This window comes from Glycine soja, chromosome 8 (genome assembly GCF_004193775.1).
Source record: "Glycine soja cultivar W05 chromosome 8, ASM419377v2, whole genome shotgun sequence".
Lineage (NCBI taxonomy): Eukaryota > Viridiplantae > Streptophyta > Magnoliopsida > Fabales > Fabaceae > Glycine > Glycine soja.
This window is the reverse complement of record NC_041009.1, coordinates 45,935,704-45,949,534: the sequence shown is the minus strand read 5'-3', so window position 1 is coordinate 45,949,534 and position 13,831 is coordinate 45,935,704. Positions and strand designations below refer to the sequence as shown.

Below are 13,831 nucleotides of genomic sequence, written 5' to 3'. Positions count from 1 at the left end.
ACAACTAAATCTTTTGATTAAATTAAAGATAAAATAAAAAATTAAAAGTTAAATTGTACCAGCACGGTATCTTTTATGGATAAATCAATAAATAATAAACATATGCATATATAAAGGGGAATTAAAGATGATGTAACCAGACCAATAGCATTAGAGAAGGCTACAATACAAACCAAGCTTTGGTTATTTTATTCATGTGGTGCTTGGCGTCTCTCAGACTTGGTCCTACAACAAAACCATTTTATTGGTCATACACTTAATTGTCTCTCACAGCTAGAAATTAAGCACATGATTTTTTTTTTTGGGCCAGTGTGGTACTGCTTCATGCAGTTGAAGAACTAATTTTGTGAAAGTGAACCAAAAACGGTTCACCAGTAACAGCAAGCACCAAACGCCTGTTTCCTTGACGATCGACGTAAATGCCGACATCCAAACACCAGGTCTCATCATACTGGCAGAACACAAGCTTGTAGTCATTAGAGTCACAGGATTTGGAAGCTTTCTGAATTTTAAACCAACCGATTTCAGTACCATGGAACCCAGAGAGTTTAATAGCAGGTGGTCCTTCAGATATATCCTTAGAAATGGCCCACCAAGGATTCTTTCTTTCACACTGCTGTGGGTAACTGAACTTTATTTGCAAAATTAGGGTTTCGTTTATGTAATAGGCGGGGTATGCAGATTCAAACTTAATTTCTAACCCCTTAGAGTTTGGATTGGGAGATTGCACTACAGTGATAGGGCAAGTGTCTTTCCCGAGTGCGGCTCGTTCTATTCCGCCACCGTTTCCTCTTATTGCCGGCAAAACGTAGTATATGAAACCGTTCCGAATCGGATCGCCATCCACGTCGAGCACGTCCTGGGCGGTGGCGGAAGGTAGGTATGAGGTGAAGGCGCAAAGTAGAAAGATAGCGAACAAGCTAGTGCTCTTCATTTTCTTAGGCTGCTATGGAAATGGCTTTTCTTAATTATTCAGTTGCATGAATAAGCAACGTTGGAAGAAGAATCTATTTATAGACGTACGTATTGGACTACTTGTCATTAGGGTTATTAATATTTGTATAAGTTTCTTTACAAGTATTTTTAAAGAGAAAATTTGAATTTCTCTATAAGCTAGGCAATGAGAGCACTCCATTAGTAGACAGCTTCTACAAATTTAGTGTTACTATTTATGACAGTAATTTTAAATATTTTTATATTATTATATACCTGTAGTACTTGCCTTCGTGTTTTTGTAGTTTTTATAATAATTTTGTTAATAAGGATGATTTTTTTTCTTTTGATTCTTGTTTTATAATATAAAATATGACATGATATATATATATATATATTTAAGTTTATTTAATAATATAAAATTAACAAGAAATTTGGCTATCAAATCTAACCAATGCATGCGTAAATGCACTCTTGGACACAAAGCCAATGATTCAAATTACAACAGAAATGGATAAAAAAAAAAAAAAACACTCGTCAATGGAGACGCTAGAACAAACAAAGTTTTTATGAAGAACAAAATAATGCCAACAATATACTTCAGAGAAATTGTCGCATGAGCATGTGATGGATTATGCTCATTAAGGACAAAAATCAACACCTTATCCTTATGCACAACTAATAAAAAATTTGTAATTAATAAAATAAAAAATGCCAAAATGTTAATTAAGATAAAATAAAATAAGTAAATCCACTATTCTTTTCTCCATCTACACGTATTAAAAAAGAGTGATGATTCTTCCCTTCATTTATACATACATACATATATATATATATATATATATATATATATATATATATATATATATATATATATAAGACTATATTTGAGTTATGAAAATACTTTTATCTTTTCTTTTATCAATAATTATAAAATCATAATATATATATATATATATATATATATATATTGCATTTTTTTATTTTATTGATTGAAATGTAATGAATAATTCAACATTTTTATTTATTTTCTTGCTAGATTATGCTTAAATAAGATTAATTGTATTTTTTATTTCAAAGACTAAGAAATGTGATATAAAAAAAAAGTGTCACTCATGCAATGGAAGTTAGAGTATTTTTTATTTTTACCACTACACTTGCTCTCTCTCATCTACTCCCTTTCTCTTATTTTACTGTGATTGTCTGTGCAAAGCCCAGTTGGATGGTTCTAGTTTCAATTAATCTCACTAGCTCAATTAATGTTGAATTTGGAAATTTTATGATGAAGAATAGGATAAGGTTGGGGAAACTTTTGTTTTTTTCCCTAAAATGAAAATTTGTATTTAAAATTTAAATTCTAAAATCAATAATTCTAACAATTAAAAATTGTCACATAATGTAAAACAGTTTGTCATATTGCAAGTTGGTTAACACCATTTTAATGGAGGGATTGAAAAGAGTATTTTTCGAGTTTGAGAACTTAAAAAATATAAATTTTAATTTAAGGGATAAAAAATAAAAGTGCCTCAAATTTGAAAGAGAAAACATTTTTAACAATAAAATTTATTCACAATCTAATTTCCACCCTAATATAGGTAATATAGTAATTATAACATAATTTTGTTAATAAGGATGAGATTTTTTTGTTTTGACTCTTATTTTATAATATAAAATATGACATAATATATATAGTAGTTTATTTAATAAAATAAAAACAATATAAACATTAACAAGAAATTTGGCCATCAAATCTAATCAATGCATGTATCATGGACCACAAATATCACCAACAAGGCAAGTAGGAAACAACCCTGAAGACTCAAGTCATGACACAGTATACCGTCAATCTAACCAATGCATGCATAAATGAACTCTTGGACACAAAGACGATGATTCAGATTGCAACAGAAATGGATTAAAAAAAACACTCATCAATGGAGACGCTAGAAGAAACAAAGTTTTTATGAAAAATAAAATAATGCCAACAATATACTTCAGAGAAATTCTCGCATGACAGGTGTTGGATTATGCTCATTAAGAACAAAAATCAACACCTTATCCTTATGCACACCTAATAAAAAAAATTATAATTAATAAAATAAAATAAATGCCAAAATGTTAATTAAGATTAAAAGAAAATAAAAGTAAATCCACTATTCTTTTCTCCATCTACACGTATTAAAAAAAACTGATGATTCTTCCCTCCATTTACATATATATTGTACCGTAATTAAAATGTGTGATAAAAGAAGAAAAAAAATGTATAGATAACATTTTTACAACGTTTTCTTATATTTTTTAATTGCATCTTTAGCCTTTGAAAAGAAAGAAATATATAAAAAAATCATCTTATTTAAGTTAATCTAATAAGAAACTAAATAAAAGTGTTGAAATATTTTTGTTATATATCATTTAATGAATAAAACAATAAAATAAAATAAATATGGTGATTCCTCAAAAAATATGTATTTCGAAAAGGAAAATATATAAGACTATATTTGAGTTATGAAATATTTTTATCTTTTCTTTAATTAATAATTATAAAATCATAATATATATATATATATGTGTGTGTGTGTGTTAAAATTAAGAATAATAAAAATTAATAAAAGTATATCCTTATTAATATATCTCTTTTAACTTTTATGTTAATACCAAACCAAAAAAAAAATTAACTTTCTTTACACTAGAATTTCAGGCTAAACTTGGAAACTTTTGTTTTAAAAATAATTGAAGTTAATTGCATTTTTTTATTGATTGAAATATAATGAATAATTCAACATTTTTATTTATTTTCTTGCTAGGTTATGCTTAAATAAGATCAATTTTTTTTAAGACTAAGAAATGTGATAAAAGAAAAAGTGTTACTTTCTCATGCAATGTAAGTAAGAGTATTTTTTTTTATTTTTTCCACTGCACTTGCTCTCTTTCACGTACTCTCTTTCTCTCTCTCTCTCTCTCTTTTTACTGTGATTGCCTGTGCAAAGTTCAGTTGGATGGTTCTAGTTTCAATTAATCTCACTAGTTCAATTAATGTTGAATTTGAAAATTTTATGATGAAGAATAGGATAAGATTGGGACACTTTTGTTTTTGTTCTCTAAAATTAAAATTTGCATTTAAAATTTAAATTCTAAAATCAGTAATTCTGACAATTAAAAATTGTCACATAATGTAAAACAGTTTGTCATATTGCGAGCTCAGTTAACATCATCTTAATGGGGAGATTGAAAAAAGTATTCCTTGAGTTAGAGGGATAAAAAATATAAATTTTAATTTAGTGAAACAAAAACCAAAGTGTCTCAAATTTGAAAGAGTAAAACATATATAAGTCTAAAAAGTATTCACAAACTAATTTTGACCTTAATTTTGAGGGATTCACAAGATAACCTACCAAAAAATGCGAGGGATTAACGTGCAATTTGTGAAGGAAAGCAATGAATATCTAGTAAGGCTATGGCAAAGGATTATTGTGAGGCTATGGCCAAGGATTAGCGAGGAGATTTTGTAAGCAAGCAGCGCCGAAATACCATGGAACTAATAAAATAGTAGTAAATTGCAACTAAAAAGCGACAAAGTAGCGAGGGTGAGGGGTATCTTGTGACAGCTTTAATTAAGAGGCATTAGTGAAGAAATCGTGATGGAATTTAGCAAGGGAAGGAGGGTTGAGTGAGGCGGATTAGACGTCATTTGGAGGGAACAATGATAAAAATGGCAAAGGAATAGCAAGGGACTTTTGTTTGTCACTAATTAGCGACTTGACTTTAGCAAGGAAACTTTCTCTTGCTAATCCCTGTTAAATAGATTAGCCACCAATTAGCGAGGATTTGCAAGGAAACATTCCCTCACTAATCCATGATTTTCTTGTAGTTATGAATAAAACATATTGGGCAAATATGTGTTTTTTCCTCTAAAATAACTGAAATTCAATTTCTGTTGCTCCAAAAATTGTCTAGTTTTTGTCACGCAAAATAAAAAAACATATGTTTTGGTCCAAACATCTAATGCCATTAGTGGATTGCTAATGTGGCTATCAAAGTATCATGTCAACACCATACACATGTATATTTAGGGATTCCTTAAGCATGCTATTGGATGAGCTAGTTGGATCATGTGCTCGCTTAAACATATCAATAATCGCAAGCTTAAGCGAGCTATAAGTCTTAAAATACTTTAAAATGACCCTTCAAATGGAATCCAACTCTAAATTCATTTGCTTTATGTACTTTTATGAAAGGAATAAAGTTAATTAATTTTATGATTAATACCGTGTAATTCACATTCATACGAGGATTTTGAAGAGATAATAATAAGAAATTATAGTATTGGACATCTTACTATACTTAATGAACTATTGATAGGTTCATAATTATGATGTATATATTAATGTTGAATCTATGATATGGTGAATTATTATGATATTGATATTGATGAATAATAGTATATATGATTAATGTATGTTAGTTTGTTGGTTAACTCACAAGCAACATAATTTTAGGTGTATCAATAAAAAAAAATATTTTAATTTCTTAACTAATATCGATTTATTTTTATCATTAAAAAAGGGAAACACAATTAACTGACAAAAGGCAAATATGGATGATTAATTGATACACTTGACATGCTTCACTAAAAAATGAATAAAAAACTGAAATCGTCTACGTGTATGAACAAAAGCCAAGCATTTTGTGGTCGTCCTTGTGTGTGTAACTTATTGCTTAATTAATTATGTGAATTATGGATGATCTTCTCTATACGAAAAGACACTTGGTTGGCTGATAGACTGCTGATTGAAATACTGACATGCTTCAGAAGAAATATCAACAACATTAAATAAATCAAGAAAGCCTTGCTAGCTGCCTACGAATTAACAAATCATATTTCGTGCATTCGATTCCCCCTATTAAATTCACCACTTTAGACTTCTATTGAATCTCTAATTAGTCCATTTTCGTTAGATGTTTATATATTCTTTGATTTCGTAAAAGGAGAAGCATTATAAAAGAAAAATGTAAAAATATGATTGTTAACTAGAAAAATAATAATTTAAAATAACGAATTATATTTAAAAACTTTCATAATTTATATTAAAAACATGTATTTTATTACAACTATAATTATTAAATTTTAATATCAGTTATAATTTTGTATTTTTTTAAAAGTGTATCATCATTTGGGAAAACAAAATATGCACCATGAATCAGGGCAATAATATTATAATGTATAGTATCTATCTACGTGGTTCACCGATGAATCATGAATTTTGTATAGTTGGATTTAAATTAAAGTAGTCAACGGTTCATATTAGTTACTGTATTTTCAATTTTGTAATACTTGAAAGAATATATTAAAATGAGAATTGACATTTTTAACCTTAATCCGTCGGCATCTCCAACGCCGGGAAGGAGTCGAGCCATACGTGTGGAAATGTGTCAGAGATCCACTTTCCCAGTAGTTGATGAGAATCGAGGATTGAAACAAACACCCTATATTTGATTTTTCAGTTCTTTCTTTTAACTATGCTTGTGTTGTCTTATTAAAATAATATTACATAATAAGTATTAATATTTAATAATAACATTTAATTTTAAAAATTATGAAAATGATATGATTTTAAAAGAATATGACAAGAATAATAAAAGAGAAAATTGAAAAGTTAAATTCATTTATTTTAAAACAAAAATTATAAGAGTGTAAAATTTGTTAACAAACAAAAAGGTATGATTATCCAAAAACATGTTTTTTTTTTTACCTACAAAGTAATTATAATATATAAACAAATTATTTAAATTTCTTATATTTTTACATTTAATAGCTGGATCAACAAATAATTTTACTGTGTTTTTCCAATTCAATAAGCTAATTTTCTTTTGAAACTAAATTAGCTTTCATTTTAAACTAAATTAGCTTTTTTGTTTTCAATTTCAACTGATGTATTATAAAATTTCACCAAACAACGCGTAAAATATAAAAGAAAAAAAAGTTTATGCTATATTTATAATAAATTATTGGCAAAGGAGAATCTTATAAGAAAATAAAATTACAACAATTTTATCAGTGATGTTCATATATATATCAACATTGTTTAACCCTATAAGATGAAATCGTGATTAAAGGTAATGCATTACTTATATTTTTTAAAAGTCTTCGAAAGTTTTTAGTAACATTTATAAAATGTTTTATTTCCATTAATTAATATTGTTTTTTTCTCATTTTCAGAATAACGGTAATTATGTCAATTCAGTTTGAAATTGTATTCTATTCACATTGTAACGTGTCGTTTCAAACTTCAATTCATACTGCAACACAATGATGATTCCGTTAGTCAGTTTTTTTACTTCATATTTAAAACTATCATTCCACTTTGTTAACTCCCTAGTCCATCCAATTCACAGTTCTATCCTACGGTATTTCATTTATGCAACACTTATTATCTGATGCACATTAACAATTTATTTGCACGGACATTTGTCTCCAGATGCAATCTTCGTATAAATCCAGAACACCTAAATAACGTATTTCGAATATTAAAATATAAAATTACATGGATGAAATGTACAATATTAAAGTAACATATCGTAATACTCTTATTTTAGAATATACGACGGGTGCAAGGTTAAATTGTCAATTTAAAACACTTTCACTTCAATAAAAAAAAATTAAAAAAATCACTAAAACCCAATCATACTAGAGTCAATCGTTAAGTGCACAGAACTTGATCAAAATAATAACCAAATCAAATTAATTTATAATTTATACCTTTTATCAAATCAATTCCTAAGATTTGTTGTTCTAAGCATTAGACAGGCTGTCGTCATTTATCATGCTTCTTTCTTTCATCTTCATTTGAGCTAGATTTGCATGTATTGAGACTTTTTCCCATCTTATCTTATATTCTTCTTAATAATAAGAACTAAAGCAGTGCAACTAAAAACATTTAAGAAAAAAACTCATAATGCGCTTCTGGTATTTTATATTTGCAGTGCAACTTTGTATGTGTTTTTTCAATTTAGTGTAAGATAAATATATCTCTTAATCATATTGATAAGGCTTTTATTTCTAATTGTATGTTAAAAGAATATCAAGAACCCCAATTAGCTTCTTGGTTCGAGATACTCTAACACTTTCCCTTTTGTGTTTCTTAATTTTTTAGAATGAGATTAAATAAAATAAAAATAAAATTGATAAGATTTAAATTCATGATCTTCTATTTTGTAAATAAGGTAATAAACCATTATAAGACTTATCTCTAATTATAAGTTTATTCACATTTGACTATTGAGCATTTGCATCAGTGGTGCTATCTTAGAAGCATAAAGGGTAAGGAAAATGCATATTTTGCTTTCATATTTTAGTTAGTGTTATTATTAGCAGCTGAATGCCTGGCTTCTAATTAATAATATAGGTAAAGGACTTTGACTATCACAAAAGCTATTCTTGGGGAGGCACCTGTCCTCTTTTAGCTGGGAAAATCCAAAGTTGACTTAGGTGAAAACTTCTTTGCGTAAGATTGGAGTTTTTATGGCTAGGATGTAAATACTGTCCTTGATTTAGTATCATTCATGATTGGGTTGAACAAACCACCCATTAGCAATCATTAAATGCTAATGCACTCTTGAACTGTTGAAGGTGAGGAATGAGACTAGTCCAGAGGATGTTGGGGGTATGCATGCAGCTACTGGAATCTTGACTGCTAGAGGTGGCATGACATCTAATGCTACTGTTGTAGCCCGTGGATGGGGAAACTGTTGTGTGTCTGGTTGCATATCCTTGTAAATGATGCTAAGAAGGTAAACATGGATTTTCCATTTATGTAGTATACATACTACTAAAAGATCTTCATGTTTTGATTATGTATAGTCTTAATTGATAATGTAGGTGTTTGTACTTGGTGCTTTATGTTGGTTCAACTTCTGAGAGATGTATGCTGGGTATGTTAATGATTATTGACATTGACATCAGGAAAGGATACAAATTAAATGATAAAATAAATGTTTGTCAAATTAGCAAAAAAAATTGGAATCTGATTAAAAAAATTGTTGCTAATTGAATAATTTATTGCTGAATTTTCAGCACTTGAAACTGAAAAAGGCAAGCATAAAACTTAAGTGTAGTGCAGATTGTAACAACTCACTTTGTAGTACATAGAACAACTGAACAAGAAAAGAAGATGCATGGCAGACTATAGGGTTAAACCAAGATTCTATTCCTCCAACATGAGTATTTTGATTTCCTCCAACATCACGGCTTATATGTTGTTGGTTTTTTGTTTTTTTTTACTGATTATGCTCCTTAACTGTAATTATTGACCATTTTATAGTTGAGACATAGCAACAAATGTCAAGGACTAAATGCTAGTCATGCTTACCTCTGTACATGCTTTTTCATTATGGTCATTCTTGTATTAATATGTTCAAATGATGATTAACAAAATAAAGGTGGTTTGAAAAGCATCTTACTTTTCGTTCTCTCATGATTTTTGGAATGGGTATCTTAATCTCAAAAACTGCTATTTATTTGATGATTTGTATGGGTTATTGCCATGTATTCAAGCATCTTTGAAGTTCTTACATGGAGTTGGTTAGTCTTTTTGGATTTGGATTTTTCTACCATTTAATATGTTTCACATTTGCAGATTGCTGGAATAAGATTCATGTGGGAAAATGCAGTCAATCAGAAAAGTGAAGTCCGGAGATATAAAGGTCTTGGCTGTATTCTAACTCATACTATGGACCTTGGTTAAACTTTTCAGGTATTGTACTCATAATGGAGATTTTATTACATTGAGTTGGTTGTATTCTAACTCATATCATAGATCATTTTACTATTATTTTTGTTTTTTTTTTCTCTGCAGAATTTTGTTCATTTGGCAGGGAGTGAGCGTGCATCTCAAGCATTATCAGTTGGGTCCCCTTGTTTCTTAGCCTATGGTGTCTACCTTCTTTATTCAACTTCTTGGAACTATTATTACATATTTATTAGTTATAAATGTCTTGTATTTAATTAGGATACATTTGTTTTTTTGGAGACACCAAAGAGACCAAACTCATGCTTGTCCTATTAGATAGGATATGTATATAGTAGTGTTTCAAACATGAAGCATAGAATATTTGTCTCATTAATTTATGATGTAAATTGTGGTAATATGTAATAAATTGATTTTATAATTGTTGAAAATGATTTTTAGATTTCCAGTGCAGTTTTCATTTGTTACTCAAAAGATAACATAACAAGGAAAAAAACCGAATAAAAAATAAAAAAAAAAGTTTCCAATCTAAGACGGTTATTGTATACCCATCTTAGAATGTGTTGGCAAACTACATCGGCTAGATATAACCGTCGTAAAATACAGCTCAATCTAAGATGGTTTTGACAACAAGACATAGTATTGGTGACAAACTACATCGGTTATAAATATGACCATCGTAGAAAGACAACAAAACAATGTTCAATCTAAGACGATTTTGACAGCAATTGACTTAGTATGACTATCATTCTAAGACGGTTCTTTTTATAACCGTCTTTGAAAAGAGATGGTACTAAGATGGGTTATGTCTGAAAATCGCCTTCGAAAATGATAAATTCTAAGACAATTATTTGCGTAACCGTCTTAAAATACTTAACTTTCTAAGACGGTTCAATAATCATCGTTGTAGAGGTAACACCCTTCTACGACATGCTCATCTAAGACGGTTGAAAATTGAGTTAGAAGGTAAAAGATGACCGACTTAGAAAAGACTTATTATATTAGTGACTCTTCTTTATTATAGAAACATTTATTGTGTGTATTACCTTTTGCAATAATAATCGTACGGTAATGACTGTGTCTCTTAATTAAGTGATTTAGGATTTAAATCTTAGTTAATCTTTGTATATAAAATAAATCTTGTTTGAAAAAGAATACACATCTCATGCCTGCTCACAATTCCCAACAAAGATTAGTAATTAATTAAGTGAATTAGGATTTAAATCTTAGTTAATCTTTGTATATAAAATAAATCTTGTTTGAAAAAGAATACACATCTCATGCCTGCTCACAATTTCCAACAAAGATTAGTAATCACTTTTGACGGAGATTACTTGGCACCAATATCATCCTTATTCAATGTACATGACATTTTAGATTTATAAGTATTTTAATAAAAAAAAATGTTTTATAAATATAATTGAACAATTTTTTAACATATATATTATATTTTAGATTTATGATAAAAAAAAGTTATATAATGACATAATATTTTTTTAGCTATTAATAATTTTTTTTAAAAGTATTAAAACTCGATAAAAGGTAAAAAAAAAATAGAAATTGAAAGGTATGAGAGATTAAAAAATATTCCTAAAAATGCTCTAGATGATGAAGAAAAAACTTGTAAAATGATGTTTTTTAATATAATTCCTAAAAATGCTCTTGAGTCTTATTTAAGATATTTGTTCTAATTTAAATAGAGAGCGGATATAGGATGGTATATTGTTAAATATTTATGTATTTTTTCCTAGTATATTTTATTTTTGAGGATAAAGTGTGTTATGAATTAAAATTCATCAAAGACCAAAAAACAAATGAAATTAAGGATGGCCGAGAAATTATGAATTAAAGTTTTTCCGTGCAATGCAAAAGTTAGATAATCCTTGTTATATTGGGTATGTAATAAAGTTATTATTGCATAATTTAGTTAATAACAATAAAATTGGTTGTTTTGGTTATTATTTTAAAAATATAAAATTATTGTATATTATATATAGGTATAAATTAGAAACATTGACAACAAAATTGTCATCAATTGCAACCAACACATGCAACCATGGACCACATTAATAGATCTTCAACGACCCTGAAGAGTACTCAAATCATGACATAAATTAAAGTGTACCACATGCAGTAGGTGTAGTTTTTATTATTGTGGGTGAGATTCGAGCAACTGACTAATTATCACGTGTGTCCCTATATATATGCACCCGTAACAGAGAGTAAATGATTCAATTCACAATGGAGCCAAAAAAAAACTCAATGGAGAACACAAAAACAAAGAAAGCTTTTATGAAAAATGAAATAACTTAAATAGGTTTTTAGTACTTTAAATTAGTTGAACTTTTAATTTTTGTAAGTCAATTAAAAATTTACTCCCTTTTAGTCTTTAAAATTTAAAATTTAAAATTTGCTAGATTTCATTTTGAAAATTAAAAATTTACATTTTTTAGTTCTCAACTGAAAATAATATTTTATGAATAAGAGACTAAAAAAATATTAATTGGATTATCAAAATCAAAAGTATCTTAAATTTGAGATACTAAAATCATATTTTAGACAATAAAATAAAGATAATGTTAACACTAAATTGGATTGTAAGTAGGTAGGTGTAGCTTTTTCCTTGTAAGTGAGATTCAACAAACTCTAAGACTTAATTGTACTTTCTTTTCCATATTTTTTACTTTATAATAAATTTTAACATCAACAAATTAATTTAACACATTTTATCTTTTTATCTTTAAGAAATTTTTATATTTTATTTTGTTTATTTGTTTGTTAATTGTCTACCCGATAGTTGACGTGGTATGCTGACATAATAGAATATACTAATTGAATCAAGTTAGTCAATTACTGCATGCCATATGATGTGCCGGAAGTTCCTAACCTTCTTTCCTCTAAGAGTTGAACAATGTTGGAGGTAATAAGCCACCATCTTGTCAGAAATTTCATTAATATCAATTCTATTTCAATTTCTTTTCATAAAATTTTGTCATCGATTCGTGTTATGTATACCAGATCAATAGGTTTCGGGGAGAAGGTACGAATTAAATTACAACAACATAAGGCATAAGCTATGATTATTTTATGCAGTCATACAATAATGCTATTACAACCAAAGCATTTATTTAAGTCTTATACTAGTCTCTCACTAGAAGAAAAAAGCACCAATTTTTTTTTCAGTGCTATGCCAGTGGTGCCTTAATTCATGCAGATGATGATCTAGTATTCTGAAAGTGAACTAGTAATGGATCGTTCTGAGTGATCACCAAACGCCTGCTCCCATCATCATCGGTATGAATCCCAACATCCCCACATTTGATATTGTCAAGATCACAGAACTCAAGCTTATAGTCCTCAGAGTTAGGTGAAGCCCTCCAAATATAAAAAAAACCGGGTATTATCGATGATGAAGTTTTAGTAAGCTTAACAGCATCATTGACGATAGTCCACTTAGTAGTGGCTATAGAACTGGGGCTACACGGCGGTCGATAAGCGAAACGAATCTCCAAACCAAAGCCTTCAAGGATATCATCAAGCGTTTCTATAAATGGATATGAAAACCTTATTGGAAACCCAATAGAGTCGCCACTGGGAGATTGCACGACAGTTAGAGGGCAAGTGTCGTTTCCAGTTGCGGCAAATTCTATTCCACCGCCGTTTTCTCTTGTTGCTGCCAACACAAAATATGTGCGACCCTTTTGAAGAATATTACCATCCGTATCGTACACACTAGCAGCGGTGGCTGAAGGTAGGTATGAGGTGAAAGCAAGGAGTAGAAAGATAGTGAACAACGCAGTATTCTTCATTCTTTTTTGGCTGCTATATATGGAATAGTGGAAGGCTTTTCTTTTTCAGTTGCGTGAATAAGCAGCGTTGGAAGAAGATTCTATTTATAGACCTGTTAGTTTTTGATAATGAAAAGAAAATGGGGCTTTCACACTCAAACTCGGGTTAGGGAAAAGATTCCCGTACATATGAAAATTATGGGAATTTTTTCTCGAATGCACTTTCTCTCTGTTTTATTTTTCTACTATATACATCTTTTTTAAAATTAACTCTTGAAATGCACCTTGCACCTTTTTTTTAACTGGTGGTGAGAAGTGGGGATTTGGTAAACTCATTTCTCTCAGGTTGTTTTTTTATTTAAATTT

The 13,831-nt window shown here is 28.9% G+C and overlaps 2 protein-coding genes and 1 long non-coding RNA gene across 3 annotated transcripts; 1 reads left to right on the top strand and 2 right to left on the bottom strand.

The window, feature by feature from the left end:
• Positions 1-121: 121 nt before the first annotated feature.
• LOC114423641 (kunitz-type trypsin inhibitor KTI1-like) lies at positions 122-998 on the bottom strand. The gene has a single exon (XM_028390471.1). It carries the CDS (start codon positions 932-934, stop codon positions 323-325), a length of 612 nt encoding a protein of 203 aa, XP_028246272.1. The 5' UTR covers positions 935-998; the 3' UTR covers positions 122-322.
• A 7,308-nt stretch (positions 999-8,306) lies between these two features.
• On the top strand, positions 8,307-10,068 carry LOC114423640. Its single transcript, XR_003668877.1, has 3 exons — positions 8,307-8,721; positions 9,567-9,683; positions 9,786-10,068. It is a non-coding gene; the product is annotated as an uncharacterized LOC114423640 (long non-coding RNA).
• A 2,656-nt stretch (positions 10,069-12,724) lies between these two features.
• Positions 12,725-13,721, bottom strand: LOC114423639 (kunitz-type trypsin inhibitor KTI1-like). Its single transcript, XM_028390470.1, has one exon. The coding sequence runs from the start codon at positions 13,484-13,486 to the stop codon at positions 12,884-12,886; it is 603 nt and encodes a 200-aa protein (XP_028246271.1). The 5' UTR covers positions 13,487-13,721; the 3' UTR covers positions 12,725-12,883.
• Positions 13,722-13,831: the final 110 nt, after the last annotated feature.

Coding starts and splice junctions, on each gene's coding strand:
- LOC114423641 (XM_028390471.1), bottom strand. CDS start 934: ATGAAGAGCACTAGCTTGTTCGCTATCTTTCTACTTTGCGCCTTCACC.
- LOC114423639 (XM_028390470.1), bottom strand. CDS start 13,486: ATGAAGAATACTGCGTTGTTCACTATCTTTCTACTCCTTGCTTTCACC.